Source organism: Hemicordylus capensis, chromosome 4 (assembly GCF_027244095.1).
Source record: "Hemicordylus capensis ecotype Gifberg chromosome 4, rHemCap1.1.pri, whole genome shotgun sequence".
In the NCBI taxonomy this organism is placed as follows: Eukaryota; Metazoa; Chordata; class Lepidosauria; order Squamata; family Cordylidae; genus Hemicordylus; species Hemicordylus capensis.
The window spans coordinates 208,637,298-208,657,051 of NC_069660.1; the positions used below are offsets into that span (position 1 = coordinate 208,637,298).

Sequence of the window (19,754 nt, forward strand, 5' to 3'; positions counted from 1 at the left end):
AGACCTCTCAGGTCCCATCCAACCCTTAAAAAAACAATATTCCACCCTATGGATGTTTTAGTAGAACGGAAGCTGCTGAAACCGAAGTACTCCTGCTTTACTAGCTGGTGGATCCGACTCTTTACTTCCGCATTCCTCTGCCTTCACCTACACGTTCACCTACATCACCATCCCATTAGGAGGTGCCCGTCCCCACTATATCAAACAACTTGCCCACGTACTTAAAGTAAACACCTGTCAATGACTATATATAATATAATCATTTTATATTATATATACTATTATTATGATATATAATATACATTCAGTTCTTTAAAAATAAAACTACATCCTCATTTCAAACAATAATTTTTTATTTTATACTTTTTCTATACTTTGTAGCAAATCTTTTATATTTTTTTTGCTGAACTGACTTTATAATAAACTTTCTTAAATTACATTTTTTTTTGTTCTTTTAAAATCAAGGCTCTTTTAATACTTTCCCCCGCAAAACCTTTATGCTGTGTGTTTATTTTATTTTTATTTTTTTTACTTTAACATATACGCCCCCCCCTTTTTTTTCATGTGATCTACCCTGTTGGATAGTCAGATATCTTACGGTAATGGTGGAACACCTAAAACAAGAAAAGAAGGGAAAAGATGTAAAGAAAAGGCAGTGGAACTTGGAAAAAGATGCCTTGACCGTGTTAAGTAAAACTCAACTCTCAGCAAACTTAGCAGCATTCATTGGGTCGATCATTTAGCGAAATCTCTCCCCACCCCACCAACCCCTTCTCTTTCGTGGGTCCTTCCGTTGCTCTCTCTTCCATCCCCCCGCCCCGCCTTGGGGAGAGGGTTCTTATGTCTTTGTTGTGGAATGACTGAAAAAATAAAAAATAAAAACCACAAGAGTTTCCTAGGAAAGATGATAGTCTGTGAGTTACTTCGCCATAAAATGTATGCTTCTTCACGCACGTGGTGGATTCATTTCCGGTGCCCTTTCCCGCCCCGCCCCCTCGTTTCCACACATTCCCTTGCTCAACTCATCCTTTCCTTTGATGTTGCCCAGAAGAGCCCCTCTTTTGTTGCCGTGAGTAGTGTTCTTAATAGTATTATTATTATTACTATCATTATTACCTAGTAACGCTTTATTAGGAGTATTCGGTGGTGGCTCGAAGCCGTTCCTGAGATTCTTTGTGCACACAAAAAGAGAGGGCTCAAGTTGACCTTGATCTGCAGAGAGGAGTAAAGCTGAGGTCCGAGTTTGGCTGTTGGTTGCTCACCGCTTGGTACCATTTGGCAAATCATCAGAAGACAAAAGAAACGAGAGGAAGAGAGAGAAAAGCGCTCGGTTGCTGTTGCTGTCGTGGTGGTGGTGGTCGTCGTGGTCGTGGTGGCGGCGGAGGCGGCGGCCGCTTCTCTCTCTTTCTCCCACAATCCTTCCTTCGACGGATGTCCCGGCCGGGCAGCGTCTGTCTGCGCCGCGGAGAATCCACAGCAGTTCCTCCCGCAACACGCCGCCGGCCGGCCCGCCCCGGGTCGAAGGGAAGGGAGACTTTTCCTCTAGAAATCCAGGCCCTGGAGAAAGAGAGAAGAAGTCCTGGCGGCGGGGGGAGGCTGAGGGTCGTGTGGATGGGTGTGTGCTCGACACGAGGGCCGGCCTTCTAGAAGGAGAACCAAGTCGCCAGGGCGGCCGAAAGAGCCAGCAGCAGCAGCGGCGAGGCGGAAGCCACGGCCGACGGCAGGCCTGCCCGGTTGCGTTTGCTGCAGAGGACGAACAAGTTGCCCTCGTACTCGAGCTTTTTGGATTTCTCTTTCAGTTTCTCCCAGACGTCTGTCACCCCTTCCTGGCAATCCGTGAGGGCTGTAAGGGTGCAGGCGTGGAAATCGTCCCAGTACCTGGGCAGAGAGGGAAAGACACAGGACAAGAGGTGATCAGGAACGGTGGGCAGCTTCGGGCCCCCTTCTCACTTCGGAAAGGAGAGGGCCCCAACGGACTCCTGTCCAGATCAATCTACCACGCCTGGTCTGGCCACGTAGGAACCTGGCTCCTACCCAGTGAGTCAGACTATTCGGCATCTAGCCTAGGACTGCCTACATTGGCTGTCCAGCGCTTCAGGCACTCCTCCCTCCTAGCTCTGTTATCTGAACTCCTTTACCAGGGAATCGAAGTCAGGACCTTCGTCTTGCAAAACAGGCAGGGTGTGGACAGGCAGAAAGCTTGAGGAGCAACTCCCCACAATTTCTGGGGTGGGGTGGGGGTGGGAAAGCCACTCTTGTAGGGAAAAATATGTTTTAGGGACTGAAGATATGGGTTATTAGGTCTGAGGTGGTGGGAGTTCAGCAAATGCTTGGGGAGGAGTAAATGCATCCCTGATGCAAAGTACCACGGAGCTAGGGGTGCCTTCTAACCTGAAAGCCCTCTCCTCCAAATCACAATTGGGAGGAAGGTGAGATGGCTGGGAATAGGAACAGTGATGGGAAAAGCACTTTCACAGGTCCTGAGGTGCTCTCTTCCATTCTGAAAAGAAATGACCCTAGATTGAACCCTAGGTCTGAAAAACCTGCTGGAGCTGAGCCCAGGATTTAAGGCCTGATTGCATTTTCACATATTGAGAATCCAGTTCTAGTGATAATCTGGAAGGCTTGGGGATTGGGGGGGGCGGGCAGGGGGAAGCTTATGAAATAATGTTTGATGTTTTAAACATGAGAATAAACAGCAGCACATTTCTTGTAAGGTTTGGATTGCATCCCATACACTGAAATCTTTGTTAAAAGAATAAATGTTTATACATATGGCTTTATTCTGTACTTTAAAACAGGTGATAATAATAAATCTTTGCTAAGGAACAGGAAAAGGTTGATTGGGGCAATGGGAAGCCAGACAGAAGAAAAGTCACACAAAACCAAAATATAAATGAGAAATCTTGTATATATAATAATGCTAGTGATTTGTTCCTCCCTCCCTCCCTCCCTCCCTCTCAGTAAGGATTTTTCTGAGTCCAATGTCAAACACATTGGAAAAATTGCAAGGGTTAAAGAATGGGTGTCCACAAGGAAGCACACAAAAATAAGATTACCTCCTATAATGAGAAACAGAAGCCCATAAAATATAGTGTGCAAAAATCATTATGATGGAGTTGAGTGATGAATTTGTGTGCTCATGCACCAGAAGTAGGTAGGAAAGAGATATTAGCATCCTGAAGTGAAGGAATTGACTGTGCCACTTTATTTTACAGGTTGGGGGTGGTGGATATTGTTTTTATATTTTCCTGAATAAAAAGAAATCACTGCAAGAAGAAGAATAGCACTGCAAGCAGTGGACTGCACTAGAACCACAATGTGACAGTTAAAAATAAAAAGCTTGCAGGGAGTCCCCAGCCCCATGGCAGCACATTCAAAAAGACACACCCCTCCTGCAGCTAGGGTAGAGTCCATTCGGCCATCTCACAATTCCTACACCTTACTCCACTATATGTGTTACAGGGGGCCTTGCACATGCAAAGTCAGGGCAGTAAAACAAGGTCACTAATGCAAGCTCAGCTGTAGTAATAGAAAGGAAAATACAACCAAGGAAGATACACGAATGACATGAGCTCAGCAGCAAGATATGACATGGAGAGTTACACGTTACAGAACATCTGCACAAATTGTTGTTCAGCAGTCCAACTGCTATGAATTGCAAGCCTCCATGGGAGGCTGGTCATCTAGCTCCTTTCGAGAAAACCTAGTGATTACAAGTAGTGCTTTAAAGGATTCTGGTGTGTCATGTTGAACATAGAAGGAGCAGATTCCCTGCTAGCTTGTTGTTCTCTCTAGTTGTGACCTTTTCAAAGAGCTTAAGCATTTAGTATTTAGACATCTGCAAAAATATTAGAAGATCTTATGTTCTACTCAGTGGCTGTCTCACTGCAGCTACTAGCCCTGTCCAAAATCCTGAAAAGGCTAGTAAAAATAATCTTTGTTTGAGAACTAGACATCTGAACTAACTACTTGACCTTATTGCCCAAAGGGAACAATAAACTCTTTCTAAAATTCAAACACATTGTATGAAATTCACTTATCAAAGCTGAGGCATTATACAACACAAATAGGAGGGGGTAGGCACCTCAGACAATAGTAACAAATGCATGTTACAACAGGCCAGTGCCACCACCTGCTAAAACAAGCATGCTCAACTTCCATGTAGCTCTGGATTAATTTTTAACTTCCCTTTTCTTAAAATTCAACAATAATTCTAATCTTTCTTTTTAGAACCATTAAAGGTGCTTGCTAGACGATATCATTCATACTAATGGCTGTCTGCTTTCTTACTATATAAAGTATGTTCAAAACTGTACCATATTTATTAGCACAAGTATATTGTTGTAAGGTTCCCACAAAGGTGTTAGCAATTCTCCTCCTCTCTCCTTCCTCATCCTAGCTCCTCCTTCACCAAACCCTGGGATCTCCATTCACCTTTGTCTGTCTGGATATACATCTTGGGCAGCAACCCTAAGATAAACACACTTCTTTGGAAGGAAGCTCGTGCTTAAACCTATGGGGATTCCTTCCAAGTATGCTGCCTAAGAGAACTGCTGCCAAGGCTGGAACTGTGCTCTTCTGCCCTTAGCACAGCACCTTGGCCCATTTTTCATGTCTGGTTTGATTTGGACTGCAGAGACAGATTGCTGTGGGGTCTTTTGAATTTGTCAGTCTTCTCTCAGCTGGCTAAGCTTGATGATGGGTAGTTATTAAGATTTGATTGTGCCTCTGGTTTTTGTTTTGGAACAACTGAATATACACCATTCCCAGAACGTTGTTGTGAACTGTGTGATGTTCTCTTGTTACTGTAAATGGCCTCCAGTGCAGAAAGAGGTAAGACACATATTTTTCAATTGATTAATGTTTGAACAGTCAGTTCTAAAATATGAGTATTAATGACAACACTGCAGGGGTGGACTTGACATGGAGGTCACCTGTCTTAGCCCTGGAAGGGTTTTCATTGTCACAACCCATTCTGGGGAATATGATGTTAATCATAAGATGTGTGTCTTTGATCATGTGCAGAGTGCTTTTCTGTCATAATAACAGGTCTTTGTGCATTGCCTGAACACTCTCTGAACAATTGTCAGTAGGTCTTGATCCACAAGAATTTTCAATTAACATTGAGTTGTTCACTAACTTCTGTTATCGGCAGCCTCATCCTAAAGCCTGCTTACTCAGAAGCCCTACTGAGTTCAATTGGCCTTACTCTAGAAAGCATGTTTAGGATTGCAGCTTTCGCTCTGGGTGCATGTATGATGCCAACTATTTCCCCTTGCTTTGTAGACTTGCCAATCTCCTTAAAATGTGACCATTTCCCCATCTTTCGATTGGAAACAAATTTCCCTTGGTACAATAATAATAATAATAATAATAATAATAATAAATTTGTTAAAAGCCTGTTCCAGCTACACTGCAGAGTTGCATTTCAGAGGAGAGTGACAGGTGCCAATCCAGGCAGGAATCGGGAGTGGGTCGGAACCTGGGTAACAGCTCTCTTGATCTCTTCCCCGCTCCAAATAAAAACCGAACCCACCCACCCACGCCTGCCAATGTAAGCTTTTTCTTTGGGTCGGTTATTATGCCTTGTGGCTTGAAATAGAGTCGTGGTGGTTCAAATTCTAATTTATGAGCACTTGCGAAGTCCAACGCTGGCTGCATGTGTAATAAATAATGAGGCATGGAGATGGCTGAGAGGGCGCCTCTCCTGCTGTATTTCTGCAGTAATTGCATCTCCCAAAGGAAAACTAAATCTTCCTTGAGCTTCTTTCAACACAGACACACAGTAGCGCGCATGCTGGCAGAGAAAGGCGGGCGGGGAGAGGCCGCCTCTCCAGGACCAGGCGGCGCATCCGTGGCGCTGCTGCGAAGGGTTCTGAATAGAGCATCTAGGGCAGCGGCCCCGCCGTTCTCTTCTCGCCCCCTCCCCGCCGCTTCTGTCTCACGGGAGACACACTGCAGCTCAGGTGGCAAGCCAGCCTTCTTCCAGCCCTGCCGGGTCCCAGGCAGACATTTTCTGGACAGTGAAATGTCAAACAGCGGAGGTCTTCCGCACCTTTCTGGAGGGTGTGAGCGTGTCTCTTGTGTTTCTACGCATTTGGGCAAATGTATCTGCTCAGTGGATAGTATTACCAGGTGGTGGCTTGCATTTGTTAGGTTTTACGGAGGGTATTCCCCCCACGCACCACCCACCCCGAATCATCCCGTGTTCCTGCCTAAATCCGAGTATTTTGTCTCATATAGGCAGAGATCTTGCAAGAATGCTAGCAATTAAAAGGAAATGCTATCTGGAAAGACATTTTAAAAAATACACAATTTCCCTCTAGTATATTTATTCTGAAGGTGGGCAAAGAGAGAAGAACCATGCAGATTTCTCTTTTGATTGTCCCTTTTGTTGTTGTTGTTAAAGTAATAAATGTCAGTTTTATGCTATCTGATTCCAAACAGCGTTTTCAACAGAAGTTACTTCGAGGTCATTGGATTTACCATGGAGGTGCGTGTGAGACTTCGAATAGCCTGATCCACAGCCCTATTAAGTTGCGTTGTCTAGATGCGAACCGTTTTCATCCCAACCTGTAATTGCTATTAATTGTATCTGGTCAAGTACCGTAATAAAGATCTATCTGTGTGTCTGTCTATCTATCCATCTATCCCAGTCCGCACAATTCTCGATTAAATATTTGGTTTCAAATGAATAGGATCCAGTTCTCCAAAGCCTTTAACCGGGAATGATCTCATTGCTTTCAAAAATATTTAGTATCTGAGGTTTGCAACCTAAACCTCACAGAAATCAGTATGATTTGCTCTCCGATCCTAAACACATTTACAAAGCGGTCCTGTGCCAGTTTATCCAGAAGGAAACCCCAGAGAATCCAATCGAATGGATTTACCTCCCAGTTTAGGATTGCAGCCTTGATGGTGGAAGCAAGTTCTATTTATTTATTTAGCTAGCTATTTATCTGGGAATTGCTTCCAAGTCTGCAAAGTCTTACTTGGGAACGGGTTCTACTGAAATCAGTGGGAGTTACTTCTGAGTAACCAAGGAAAGGATTACACTGCACATCAACCAAAGACTGGGTTGGGTTCACACCACTTCATCTCAAACACATTTACTTGGGATAAAATTCTACTGGTTTCCATTAAACCTGCTCATAAAATAGATTATTAGGGTGGCAGGCAGCCCTTAGTCTGAGTGGCATGGGTGTGAATTTCAAGTAAACCAGTTTAGATTAGAATGTCACGGAGTTGCAAATTAGGCTGTCCGTCCGGAAAAGTGCCCTTTCCCATTCGCTTAAGGGAAGCAGAGCGGTTCCCATCCCCAGCAGCTTCAGGTTAATGCGGATCAAAAGGGGTACGTGTACCACAACCACACCAGACTGCTGAACGAAGCCTCGTGAACAGCTTCGTTTTTAAAAACCGCGAGTCAATCTGGTGTCCTGAAGATGTGTGGGCTTTGGTGGAGAGACCTGGGTTCGAATCCCCGCTCTGCAGCAGTCTTCTTTAACAAAAGAAAACCCCAATATAACCACATCAGTCTAACTACAACTTCAGCTTAATACGAGCTGTGATAAATTATATACGCATAGTGACAGTGCTGTTGCCACACAGTAAACACACACACACACACACTGTATTGAAATTATAGAGTGCTGTTCTATGCCTCCTGACATTGCATTGCAATAGTATAGCATGATAGAATTATCGGTGATAAAAGAAGAATTTTGAATCAACCCCCCTCAGCTACTTTTGGGAAGCTATTTCATCTCCGTCCCGCTACTATCTTCAGTGAGCTAAAACAAGGTAAATCCAGTTTCACAGAAGAACTTCCTAGGAGATTAGGAAGAAAAGGAAATGGAAAAGATGGAGCCAAGCGCCAGGGCGTCCTCTCGATGCCTAGCCTAGTCTAAGGCATTCGGCTTGCATTAAAAACAACCACCTCACTTTCGAAAGAGTGTGGGAAAATACCATACAGGGGCTGCATTTTAAGCTCCACGCTTTACACCTTTGGTGCATGAATCTATTAATGGGTAGGGAAGCATTAACAGAACCCAGACGATGAATTAAAATTCATTCTTTTAAAAAAAACAAACCAGGAGAGGAAAATAAATAGAAAAACCCCTCGCAATATGTCCCTAATCGCCAAAGCGGCCAGTAAGTGCAATCCACTGAAATACGTTGAGTTCAAAGGGATGTGATTTGCATGCTAACTCTGCTATTCTAAGCACCCATACTTGGAAGCAAGTTCCACTGAAACCTGACGGCTCTTACTTCCCACTCGAGGTGTTTAGCAGGAGGGTATTAAACTATTCAGATCGACAAGGATGCTGTAATTTATTTTAACGGGAATGAAAGTTGCATCCTACAGTCATTCGTGCTTCGTATGGTTATGCTTAGCTCAGCATTTCCGTCTGTGAAGATGAAGCCTGTAGAACGTATAGGAAAACGTAATGCTGGAAAGGCGGGGGTGGGGAGGGAGGAAAAAGAAAGAAAGAAACCACATTACCAACAAAAAACACCCCTCTCCTACTGATTTGGAGACCTGATAGCCTTTTGTTTGGCTACAGAGCGGTAGATTCACATTACAGCCACAGATGGGCAAGAATATGAAGGCGGGCAAAATACTATTTTGCTTCCGTTGTGATAACATATAGATAGATAACGATGGAAAGAAATTCGAACGGCGAGGGACACGGATAAGAACAAAAGAGGCGAACTTACTGGCAGATGGTTTCGAGATTTCTCTTGTCGTCCAGGTCTTGCGGATAGTTGGCAATGTTATCGCCCATCTTGAGCACACAGTCCGAGAAGCCCTTAAAGACCGCATCGCACTTGCCCGCCGCTCTGACTGCCTGCACCAGGTATGCTGGGGAACAGATCAGCACCACGTCAACTGGACAGATCCTACCAAGGTAAACAGCGCGAGATACCCAGCCCCGGGTTGACTTGTGAACACTATATGATAAGCCCGAGCCCTCCATCCACACATGCTCATCGTACATCAAAGCTGCAACAGGAGCAAGATCTGCTCTGCCATCAGCTCTCTTCACATCACAAAAGCTATTTTTCTCCCTCTGGGAACACTCAGTTGGACAGGATACATTTTAAATGAAACAATGTGGGCTCCGAAAGATTAAGCTGTCTTTTGCTTCTTCTACCTCTATCGCCCATGAATGCACAAATAACAATACAATTACTATAAATAGCTTGACTAAAATTGCTATAAACATTTCTTGACGTTGACTGCTGTTTAGTCTTAAAGACACAACGTTCTGAATTATTTTGCATTTTAAAACACTTTCCCCTCACTGGCTCCGTTTCTTTTTCCGATTTTTTTTAACACAATGCTACTTTTGCATCATACCTTTTAGAAATATTTCGTTATTCCTACATTAGCCCTTTAAGTAGGTTGAAAAACTCCACAGAGGAATGTATGGTGTGTGTGTGTGGGGGGGGGGGAATAGAAGGAAGACAACTTTTTAAAAGCACCCCTCAAAAAGTGGATCTGGTGGGGTGTTTTTTGTCCATAGAGGAGAGTGAAAAAGTCTAAAGCACGAACCATCAAGCATAGATGAAGTCTTCTCTTCTACAATTTGTTTCCCGCAGTGAGGACTTTCCCCTATTTTATTTCCCTGTGTTGCATTATGAGCATGTTGTTAGGAAAAGGCACCCAAAGTCCCGCCCACTTTGGAAACGCGATGTAGTGCATGCAATGCAATGCACTTGGGAGATTCGTGTGGGCTAGTTGCCCGTATGTAAATGCCTGTATGTGTCACTTGCATAAATGAGCGGCGAACGTGTGGCCGACATGTCCGACGCATGTTTCATCCCTTTCTTTTGGTCCCTCCTCCTCCTCCTCCACGACGTACCCACCTAGGTTCTTCCACTGGTGGAGCCAGGAGGACATCCTCTGGGCTCCCCCTGTCTCATTTAATCTCGGCACCACTCGCCTTCCCTCCGTTCTCCCCCGCCACCCCAACAGCGTCTGCTCCGCTGTCTCCATCCACCACACACATTATCGGCACTGATTCTCCACTATCCATCTTCTGCCTCTTGCAGTGAAACCCTCAGTCTCTCTGAAGGATACACAGGGAAGCTGAGAAACCAGGACGTCCTTCCCGTTCCCCTTGGAAAGGCAGTTTCGCGACATCTCTCTTTCGACCTTCCCTTTCCCGTCGAGGGGAAGCCCCCTCCTTGTCTTTGACTCTGATGCTCCTTCTACACTTCCCCTATATCTAGGGCGCAGTCCATCATCCATGAAAGTCAATGGCAAAACCCTATTCGATCATTAAGGATTCAGGTTGTACTGGCGGTGAAATCTCTCTCTCTTTCTGGACCAGGTCACTTGATTACATTGCGCTCGCTCGCTAGCTCTCCCCACCCTCCTCCTCACACACGCCCCAAAGCCATCCGCAGCTACTATTTCTCTGCCTTTGCAGAAGCAGCGATTGGGGGTGAATGAACAGAGAGCAGCATACGGGGCATTTATCCCTATCAATCCTGCAGCAAATGCAAGGGAATTAGCGACTTGTTGGTTTAATTGATCACCGCTCCCCCACTCCCCAGCTTTCATCAGCAACCGCGTGAGGGAAGGTGTCGATTTCCTTCCACCCGGCTAATGCGCTTGCCCAGCCCCGGGGACAGTCCGCGGAGAGGGGAGATTGCAATTGGAAGAGGGGTTTTCAGCCCTAGAGATTTAATTCCTACGCAAACCTTTTGGTTGGATGGGAGTGCGTGTGAGTGAGTGTGTGTGTGTGCGCGCGCGCTAGGTGTTTTGTGTGTGTGTGTGTGTGTGATCGGTTACAAGATGAAAGAGTCCCTCCGCAGAAAACTCAGCTTCGGCGGAAACCCCCCACTTCCTCGACCTGATTAATGGTTAACCTAATTTAGTAACCACCTCCCTCCTTCACCCCACTCCCTAGCAAGTCAAAACATGCAAATGCTGCAGACATTGGCTACGACACGGAACCTACAAACAAATAACAGGAGCGAGAGACCATCCCAAGAGGAAAGCGTGCCCTATTAAAAAAAAAAAAAAAAAAGCCCGCGCTTGAGGTCTTCCTCCTCAGCTGAGCCATGGGAAGCGCTCATTCTAAAAGGACAGGCTCCAACAGGAAAGTCGCTGGCCCGCCTCTTAATCCTCTTCCTCTCCCCACCCCCCGCCTTCACACTTTGGTGCAAAGGGGGGGCGATGATGATGATGATCAGCATCAGAGGAGTACTAAGAGTAAGCGTCTTTCCACTCCCACCTGTTCAGCTGACTTGACCATCGCCGCCGAAGGAAGAGAGAGGCCGTCCCTGGATGTAATAGACACATTTGCGCCTGAAACTGACTAGTATCCCGCGGTGCTGCTAGGACACCGTCACAGACTGGTAGCAACCCTGAGAATGAGTCCTTCTGCCTCCCTTTCTCCTCCTCATCATGCAGCCCACTTGCAGTGTTAAAAGATGACAAAACCTCATAGCGCGCGAACACACGTGTGATTTTCCCCCGAGGGGGTGATTTTTGGATGAAGCTGAAGAACTGGCAGATGTGAAAAGCGGAAGGGTAGGTAGGTAGGTAGGTAGGTAGGTAGGTAGGTAGGTAGGTAGGTAGAGATAGATAGATAGATAGATAGATAGATAGATAGATAGATAGCAGTTTAGCTTCATCCAACCTTCTCTGTTTTTAAAAGTAACATCTTGATCTCTCCAAGCTTCTGCGGTTTCTATTTTCCTGTTTTCCTTCTCAACAACCTTGTTTGACCAAAAAGGTCACCCATTTCGGACAGACTCCATCCACAAGGGCCACGGCATTGGTGCAAGGAAGTGCATATATTTTGGAGCGCCAAAAACTAGACGCTGTACTTCCATTTCCTACCAAATCTTCAGGACATTTCTCGGTTATTAAAAGCCGCGTTATCCACAGTCGCGCCTTATTTTTCAGCACCAAATGAATGAAATAAATTAAAACCAAACAAGGCTGACGGATCCCTAGGAAAGGAGGTTTTAAGAAAACCAGCCCATCTCAATGCCTTTCCCCATATTTTCTTCTCCCCCCTCCCCACACACACACTTCAACAAATTCCCGCATTATTGGTGTAATGGGACTTTTGCATACAATTGACGACAGAAAAGATGTAACTGACAAATTCATTTCGCAGTCAAAAGCAAGTCCCCATCTCCCGAAAAAATACCTCCAGCTAGAGACACAAATCTATCTTTAAATATAGAAAAACACACATTTCTTTCATGGAAATAAAATTCCAACACAGTAAGAGACAACCCTAAGAGGGGAAGCTTTACAGAAAGGTCCCGGCACAGCGGTGCAAAATATTCGACTGTTTACACAGCTCTCCTGTCTATTAGAAAGATCGCGATACTGCCTTGGTTGTACTATGATTTTTGATAATTGAGGAGACAGCAATGCTTGCATCCCGCCTCCCCCCGCCCCGCTCCGTTTCCAAAATGCTGCAGAGATCGGCGACAGAGAAAAGCTATTAAGACGGAGAGAAAGAAATCCGAGAGGTGACGATTTGGGACAGAAAGCCTCTACAAGAAAGCGTTTCCAGGGTGGGGGTTTGTGTGTGTGTTGTAGTTCTTTAAATCTACATCCTTGACAAACCGAGAAGGGCGCGATTTCAGTTAATCTGTCAACCGAATTTCCTTTTCGGATCACACCAGCAAAACAGGCTTCGCCCCTCAGTTTTGCTCAATGCAGAACCCAAAGTGGCGTGAACTTCAAAGGAGCCTCATCCTAGGTAGAAACTCTCGCAGACGGTCGACCAGTAATCCTTGAATCACATCAAACAAAATCGGGAACAACCCAAGCCCCCGACCCCCAGTGTGGAAGGAATCCTGGGCTATTTTTAGCAAACCTCCCCCCCCATATAAGCATTTTTGAGCCTTTTAGTGACAGAGTCATAGAATATCCGTTCAACCTGAACCCCCCAGGTTGGCTAGATTTCTCCCTTCCGTACCACCTTTCAACACAACATCGGACACCACCCCCATTTCAGATATTCATTTATAAAACTACTGCAGTTGGGACAGAAACTTCAGACCTGGCTTGATTTTCGTATGGTTTGGCTTTCCTTTGCAAATCAGCTTCCCAGACCATGTTGTCTTTCCCCCACCCCCGTTCTCATCTCTCCGTTTCTCTAGGGAGGGAAAAAATGAATTTAGGTTTGGACAAATAGGATACGAAGCACTCTATAGAGATGCAATCGTTGTGTTGCGTGTTTGTGTGTCTGGGGGGAAGAGGGTAAGAGAAGCAATATAAAGATGCAATTAAGGATTGTGTCTTTTCGTGGTGGGGAAGACCCCCTTGACATTTTTAATAAGCCCACAAATAAATGCATATGCTTTTTTTCTTTTTAAAAAGAGTAAATTTAAGGTCCATTAAATTTGAGAGAGAACAAGTCCTGCTGTAGTAAATTAATAGCAATTATTTGCCACCAATAATTTAGCTCTTCCCATTTTTGCACGCATACTTTAGGGCTCTGATGCATTAAAAAAGCAACCTTCCCAGAACCCTTGAAGCTTGATCCCATAAGAAGGTGTCAGTCCACTTACCTAGCTGCACAGCAAGGACCAGAGAAATATATCTGCCGTTCAACTTAAGTCCCATCCTATATTTAGTACAACCATTTGCGATTGCAGATCTTTGTATCTCTTTCTCTTTCGTTCTTGTGTTTGTCTTTTGATTTGTTTAGAGTGTTACTTGGGGAAACGTGGCGGGCAGCTGCAAACCAGGCATTGCCAACAAGTTCCAAGCAGCCTAGAGACTTTTGCACACCGCGCTGGGGGGACGGCTGGAGAAGAAGGAGAGATGGAGAGGGGGGGCAGAAATAGAAAGAAGGAGAGAGGAAAGGAAGAGCAGGGAATGGTTCACTCCATTAGGAGGGGGCGGAGGAAGTACAGCCTCACGCCCACAGCCAGCCCTGACGTGGGGGATGACACGGAATGATATTTTTTCTTCTTCAAAGAATGTGCACCTTGGAAGAGAGAAGCGCCATTTATAGGCTTTACAAACTGGCTTGAGCACGCTCCTCCACCATTAATCGGAGCGAAATCACCCCCTCCCTCTTTCGCGGTCGCAAGGTTGAGTGACCCGGCGGGACCTTTCAGGATAGCGAAGGCCTCTCCGCGCTCTTTGGCAGACACCAAAGAGCCGCCCCAGGCCACGCTGGTCCAGTAAGCGTCCGCTCGGCCCGCGCCTGCCATATTACTACACTACCACCTTTTTCGTGGCCGGGCGGCAGGCCGAGCTCCAACCAGTCCTGAAGGGGGCGCACCTCCTCGCTCACGGCCGCGTCCATTTGCCAGCCTGCTGACCCTCCCAAGCCAACCCTGTGACATGCCCGGAAGATGCACAGCCCCGCCGAGCTGGCTGGAGGTGCCCGGAAAGTTGACCGGAGCTTGCAGAGCAACAGGCGCAGGGGCTGGGAGCAGAGAGCAGTTCCCCAGTCGTGCTGCAAAAACGCTACCTAGGAGGTTTTCTGCAGACAAACTACCGTCAGTGTTATCTCACTAGTACTCAGCCAGCTAGAGGGAAATTAGGACATGCTAGTGGAAGACGGCGCGGCGGCTCCTTCCGGAAAATAAAAATAAAAATGCAAGTCTCCAGTTTAAATTGATGGGATTAACAAGCAAAAATATGTCTCCCACCCCTTGTTCCCATCAACGAATGTGCCCTTGCTGATTCGGAGAGGCTGTATTTGCAGTCGCCCGGTTATGTAATGCGCAGCATTCCGACGAGAAGGGGGAAATGGCTCTTTTTTTGGGGGGGGGGAGGCGGACGGATGTGGACTCTACACGAATCCAAGTCGGAAAGCATGCTGATGTGGCCCTGGTGGCCGGCAGGCAGGCTGCAGAAAACTGTACAAGGGTGGCTCTCGTGTGCACGTTTACTTGAGAGAAAGCGCATGGGATTGCACGAGGTATAAACGTCTACTCCTTAAAGGCAGGGTCTAGTAGACTGCCTGGATCGCCCTTTAGCCTGGCAGGGCAATCTGTCTATCTTATTATGTTCCAAGGTAGAGACAGTGTGTTCTAATATGTGCTTGTAGTGGGTGAACTCTCACTGTCACGGGAACACTGCAAAATGTGGAGCTGTGGCGCGCGTTTTATAATCGGGTGAGGCTCTGGAAGCGCCTCGGGGAGGGGGATTACGGAAGGGAGGGAAGCGAGAGCTTTGCAGAGAGATCCAGGAGCCACAAGGGAGGGGGTGGGGGGAACACAAGCATGAGCAATCGCCCGCCCTTCCTTCGTCTAGGTGGGGATAGCACTGTAGAATCCCCCCTCGCCTCCCTCCCACTCTCCGCAACGCAGCTGCGGGGGCGGCCGGTGCCTGCCGTTTGCTGGATCCGTCCAAGTCCGGCCCCTGCAGTGAGGAAGGGGGAGGAGGCTTCTGGAGTCTCCCCGCGCCCCACACTACTACTTGCTATGACGTCACTGGCAAGAGGCAGGAGGAGAAAGCTGGTTTCTCCCGGCTGTGGAACCTGCCCGGAATTCTAATCGGTCTTCTTACAACAAGGGCCTGTTTCTCCCTCGCCCTGCTGAGCAGAGGTCTGCCTTGCGAGATTCTGGGCCTGCCTTGCTGTATCACAGGACTCCGAACCACGATGGGGGGATTCTAGCCTGCCCCTTTCTTCTCAGAAGGGATGCTAGGTCTGGAAAAAGCTAGTTAGAACACAAGTACAGCCCTGCTGGATCAGGCAGGCCCAAGGCCCCCCTAGTCCACTGTGTTTCCCTCAGTGGCTAAGCAGATGCCTCTGGGAAGCCCACAGGCAAGAGATGAAAGCATGCCCCACTCTCTTGCGGTTGTTCTCCTGCAACTGGTATTCTGCGGCATCCTGCCTCTGAGCCTGGAGGTAGGACAGTTGCCTGCCAGGGAAAAGGCAAAAGACAGATAGGAAGTTTATCCTCAGGATGTTGTGACCCCTGGTCTCTGGGGCGGCCCAACTATTACACCCATTTTGAAAGAACTTCACCGGCTGCCAATAAGTTTCTGGGAGAAATACAACCTTAACAGCTTGGGTCCGAGGTATTTAAGAGAATGCCTTCTTTGTCAGCCCCACTGCCACTCAAGATCATTTGGGGAGGTCCAGTTGTGGTTGCCACCAGCTCGGTTAGTGGCAACTCGAAACTGGGCCTTTTCTAGAGTTGCCCCGGTACTCTGGAACTCGCTTCCTAATGAAATTAGAGCTTCCCCTTCTCTGAATGTTTTTAAGAAGGAACTAAAAACATATCTGTTTAGTCAGGCTTTTAGTTTATAGTTTTAAAGTTTCAGTCTTCAGAGTTTTTATTGTATTTTAATTTTTTAAAATCATGTTAATGTTGTAATGTTTTTTATATTGTGAATTGCTCATGGACCTTTTGTATAGGGAGGTATATAAATGCACTAAACAAACAAGCAAGCAAGCAAGCAAACAACAAATAACTATCTGCTGCTCTTGCTTGAGATGTGGGCAAGCTGTTGAGGGCAGAGTTCTTTAGTACTAAAGGTGTTTCCACAGCTGTGTTTGGTTTGTGCACCTCATCTTCCTTGTAAACTAGCCCAAGTTTATGTCATTAGGCAACGAAGGTCAAAGATTCTCCTTTCTTCCCAAGTTATGGCTTCATCTCCCAAATTCTAAAGTAAAGAATTTTATTTTCCAGTCACTGAAGAACGATGTGGCTGTGGTAAGCCCACTCAAAGAGGGGCAGCCGTTGTTGGAATACCATTACCATGACTTGTGCTGTCTTGCCAGCTTGAAACACAATCTTATCTTCCAACACTGTCCCGGGTCACCACCTAGAATTAATGCCAGGGTGAGTGATTTTGGAAAGGGTTTTTTTTTTTTTTGGCAGTGTTTCTGCAAGCAGCAGTGACTTTAGTAGCACTTGAGTGCTAATAAGCACTTTCTGGTGGTTGGCTGCTTCTGACCATCTTTTTTACTCTAGAATGTGCTGAGACATAGCCCAATACTGGGCCAGTTCTGATGAGAGGTGGCCCAACATGTGATAACATCAGAGATGTAGCAAAAATAGGGTTTTGCAGCTCTTGGAGAGGGGCAGTTAGGATGATCACTCCTCACACATGATTAAAGGACATGCTGATTGTATCAGCATGCCCTTGCATGACAAGGTGGGGTGTTCTTGCCACAACCCCAGCATTATTGCATGAAGGGGCTGCTGCGGGCTGCTGTTTATCTGAACTGTGACATAGGGCCATTTCCTGACCCTATGACATAAAAGACGTAGGGTCATTTATCTGAACTGTGACATAGGGCTTGTCCAAGATAGGGCTGAGAGAGATTCCTGCCTGCAACCTTGGAGAAGCTGCTGCTAGTCTGTGTAGACAATACTGAGCTAGATGGACCAATGGTCTGACTCAGTATATGGCAGCTTCCTATGTTCCTATGTTCTTGGTATATTCAAGGGTCAAAAGATGGAGACCAAAAGCCAGGGAATATTATTTACCAGCACTTCAAGTGCTGCTGAGCTCTTGCTGACTGCAAAAGTGTATTGATTAAAAATATATATATCCACCTGCCATCAACAAGAATTTTAAGCCCCCCCGGCCCTAAAGTAGGCAAAGACAACATTTTGTGGATAGGAACAATTTAGGAACATAGGAAGCTGCCATATACTGAGTCAGACCATTGGTCTATCTAGCTCAGTATTGTCTTCACAGACTGGCAGTGGCTTCTCCAAGGTTGCAGGCAGGAATCTCTTTCTGGGAGCTGCTGTAACAATTCTGCTTTTAGCATTAAGCACTTTCTGCCCTGCCTGTCCTAGGGATTGCTAGATATATCTTCCAGGAAGGAAGAGAAAGGCTTCAACAGTAAAGAAGGGCCCAATTGGGGGGTTTTCTGCATGTTCACTCTGTGCAGCAGTGTTTACCCTGTACTTGCTTTCAAATCTCTTTAGCAAGTGGCTAGAATGTTCTACCAAGAGAGGAAATGGAGGATTGCTTCCTGCATCAAGCACGAAGAGCCAAGCTGTGTACCATGTCACATTTTGAGAGGTAGATGCTTTTGGCCCAAGCCAAGGATTGTAAAGCAGATACGTTGAAAGACTGGAGTTCTTCAGGGCCAACACGGTGATGGATGGTGAACAAAATGCTCTGTTTTACTGAGTGCCTGGGCTGTTTCACCTATGGGCTCATCAGAGACTTGACCCCAAAGGACCTAACTGAAGCACTGTATGCTGAAATTATAGAGGCAATGTTGAATCACGATGAACCTAAACCCTCTGTGATTGTACAATGTTTGAAACTGAAATCCAGTACCAAACCTCAAAACAAGTCTATAGCTATATTTATAGCAACACTTAAGCATCTTGAATCCAGTTGTTCATTTTGTACCATGCTAGGCGGCATGCTGCAAGACCAGCTGGTGTGGGGCATTGGGCACTTAACTGTTCAATTCTGTCTTTTAGCCCTGCTAGCTTTGACATTAAAATGGCTTTGGAGGGTGCTTCTGCAATGGAGACTGCAGTCCAAAGTCTGACCAGGAACCAAGCCAAATCTGTCCTCAGAATGGAGGCTTTACCAGAAAACCCAAATCCAAGAAGGAAGGGAACATTGCAGTCAGTCATTGCAATATCTGCATAGAAGCCTTGTGCTGTAGAAACAATAATCACCCACAGACCTGCCAATTTATCATAGCTGAATGCCAATACTGCAAAAAGAAAGGCCATTTAGTCAAGGTCTGCCTCAGTAAAGACAAGAGGGATGTCAAGTGACAGAAGAGTACCTATTCCTTGCTTGGCATTTAGAAGGCTCCCCAACCACAAGTATCCACTGTTCATCACTAGAAGGCCACAGTCATATCCAATAATAGTTGCTGTTATGAGAGTATTGTTCAATTAGAAGTAGACACAGGAGCATTTGCCACCATCATAAACCATGGAATAATTCCACCTGAGGATGATGCAGTTGGAGCCTATGTCAGCATTCCTTGGAACTTACACAGGAGAGCAGATCTCAGCTTTGGACTCAGTGAGGTCATTCACACAAAAACTGTGTTCTACCCGGATTTGGGCTCCCAATTTTCAGTTGTGTGGAAGCAAGGTAGAGGAAAACCTGGGTAGAAGTGATTGTGTGGAAGCTAGGTAGGAGGAAAACCTAGATAGCTTTTCCTCCTACCTTGTTTCCACACAATCACTTCTACCCATGTTTTCATCTACCTTGCTTCCACACAACCGGAAATTGGGAGTGCACACCTCCCAAACCCAGATAGAACACAAATTTTGATTGTGTGAATGTGATTGTGTAAATGACCTCCATGATTCTGAACATAGATGCCTGATAAGGACATCTATGAACACTCTGGCACTTGTATAGTTAAACAACCATTCTTCCCCCTCCCTTTCCTTTCATGGGCATTTGTTCTTTTCTCCCTCTGCCTCCTTTATCTCATCCCCACCAAAGGGGGGAAGCAGAGCCCCTCAGCAAAGCTTGGAATAAATTACTAGTTAATTTATTCCACTGGAGCTTACTTCTGAGTAAACACACATAGGAACCAGGACCATGAGAGATCCTAGGTGAGAATGTGGGTTCTCTCCCCACCCCCTGTCTTTCCAGCCCCTCAGCAAAGCACAGAAGGGGAAAATCTAATTTATTGGGGAGGCTTACTTCTGAGTAAAAATGTATAAGATTCGGACCAAGGGCCCCATGCTAGGAAGTTCTGAAGGAGAAACATCAAGAAAATCCTAAAAACCATTCCTACCCAGCACCAAGAAACCATCATTCTGGTGTAGACTGCTCTTGAACTTGGAGGTCCTAC

At 46.1% G+C, this 19,754-nt stretch overlaps 1 protein-coding gene and 1 long non-coding RNA gene across 3 annotated transcripts; one reads left to right on the forward strand and one right to left on the reverse strand.

The window, feature by feature from the left end:
• Positions 1-335: 335 nt before the first annotated feature.
• On the reverse strand, positions 336-13,825 carry NRN1 (neuritin 1). Of its 2 annotated transcripts, none has more exons than XM_053244357.1 (3): positions 13,555-13,825; positions 8,722-8,866; positions 336-1,878 (listed from the first exon to the last, which is right to left on the reverse strand). In XM_053244357.1, the coding sequence occupies exons 1-3, from the start codon at positions 13,607-13,609 to the stop codon at positions 1,644-1,646; spliced, it is 435 nt and encodes a 144-aa protein (XP_053100332.1). In that variant the 5' UTR covers positions 13,610-13,825; the 3' UTR covers positions 336-1,643. The 2 variants fall into 2 exon arrangements, with proteins under 2 accessions (XP_053100332.1, XP_053100333.1); XM_053244358.1 differs by lacking the exon at positions 13,555-13,825 and adding an exon at positions 9,560-10,346.
• Positions 13,826-15,216: 1,391 nt separating this feature from the next.
• Positions 15,217-19,026, forward strand: LOC128322666 (uncharacterized). Its single transcript, XR_008305871.1, has 3 exons — positions 15,217-15,549; positions 16,642-16,794; positions 17,896-19,026. It is a non-coding gene; the product is annotated as an uncharacterized LOC128322666 (long non-coding RNA).
• Positions 19,027-19,754: the final 728 nt, after the last annotated feature.

Coding starts and splice junctions, on each gene's coding strand:
- NRN1 (XM_053244357.1), bottom strand. CDS start 13,609: ATGGGACTTAAGTTGAACGGCAGATATATTTCTCTGGTCCTTGCTGTG. Junction 8,867..13,554: donor GGTCCTTGCTGTGCAGCTAG/GTAAGTGGACTG, acceptor TCTGTTCCCCAG/CATACCTGGTGCAGGCAGTC. Junction 1,879..8,721: donor AATCTCGAAACCATCTGCCA/GTAAGTTCGCCT, acceptor CTCTCTGCCCAG/GTACTGGGACGATTTCCACG.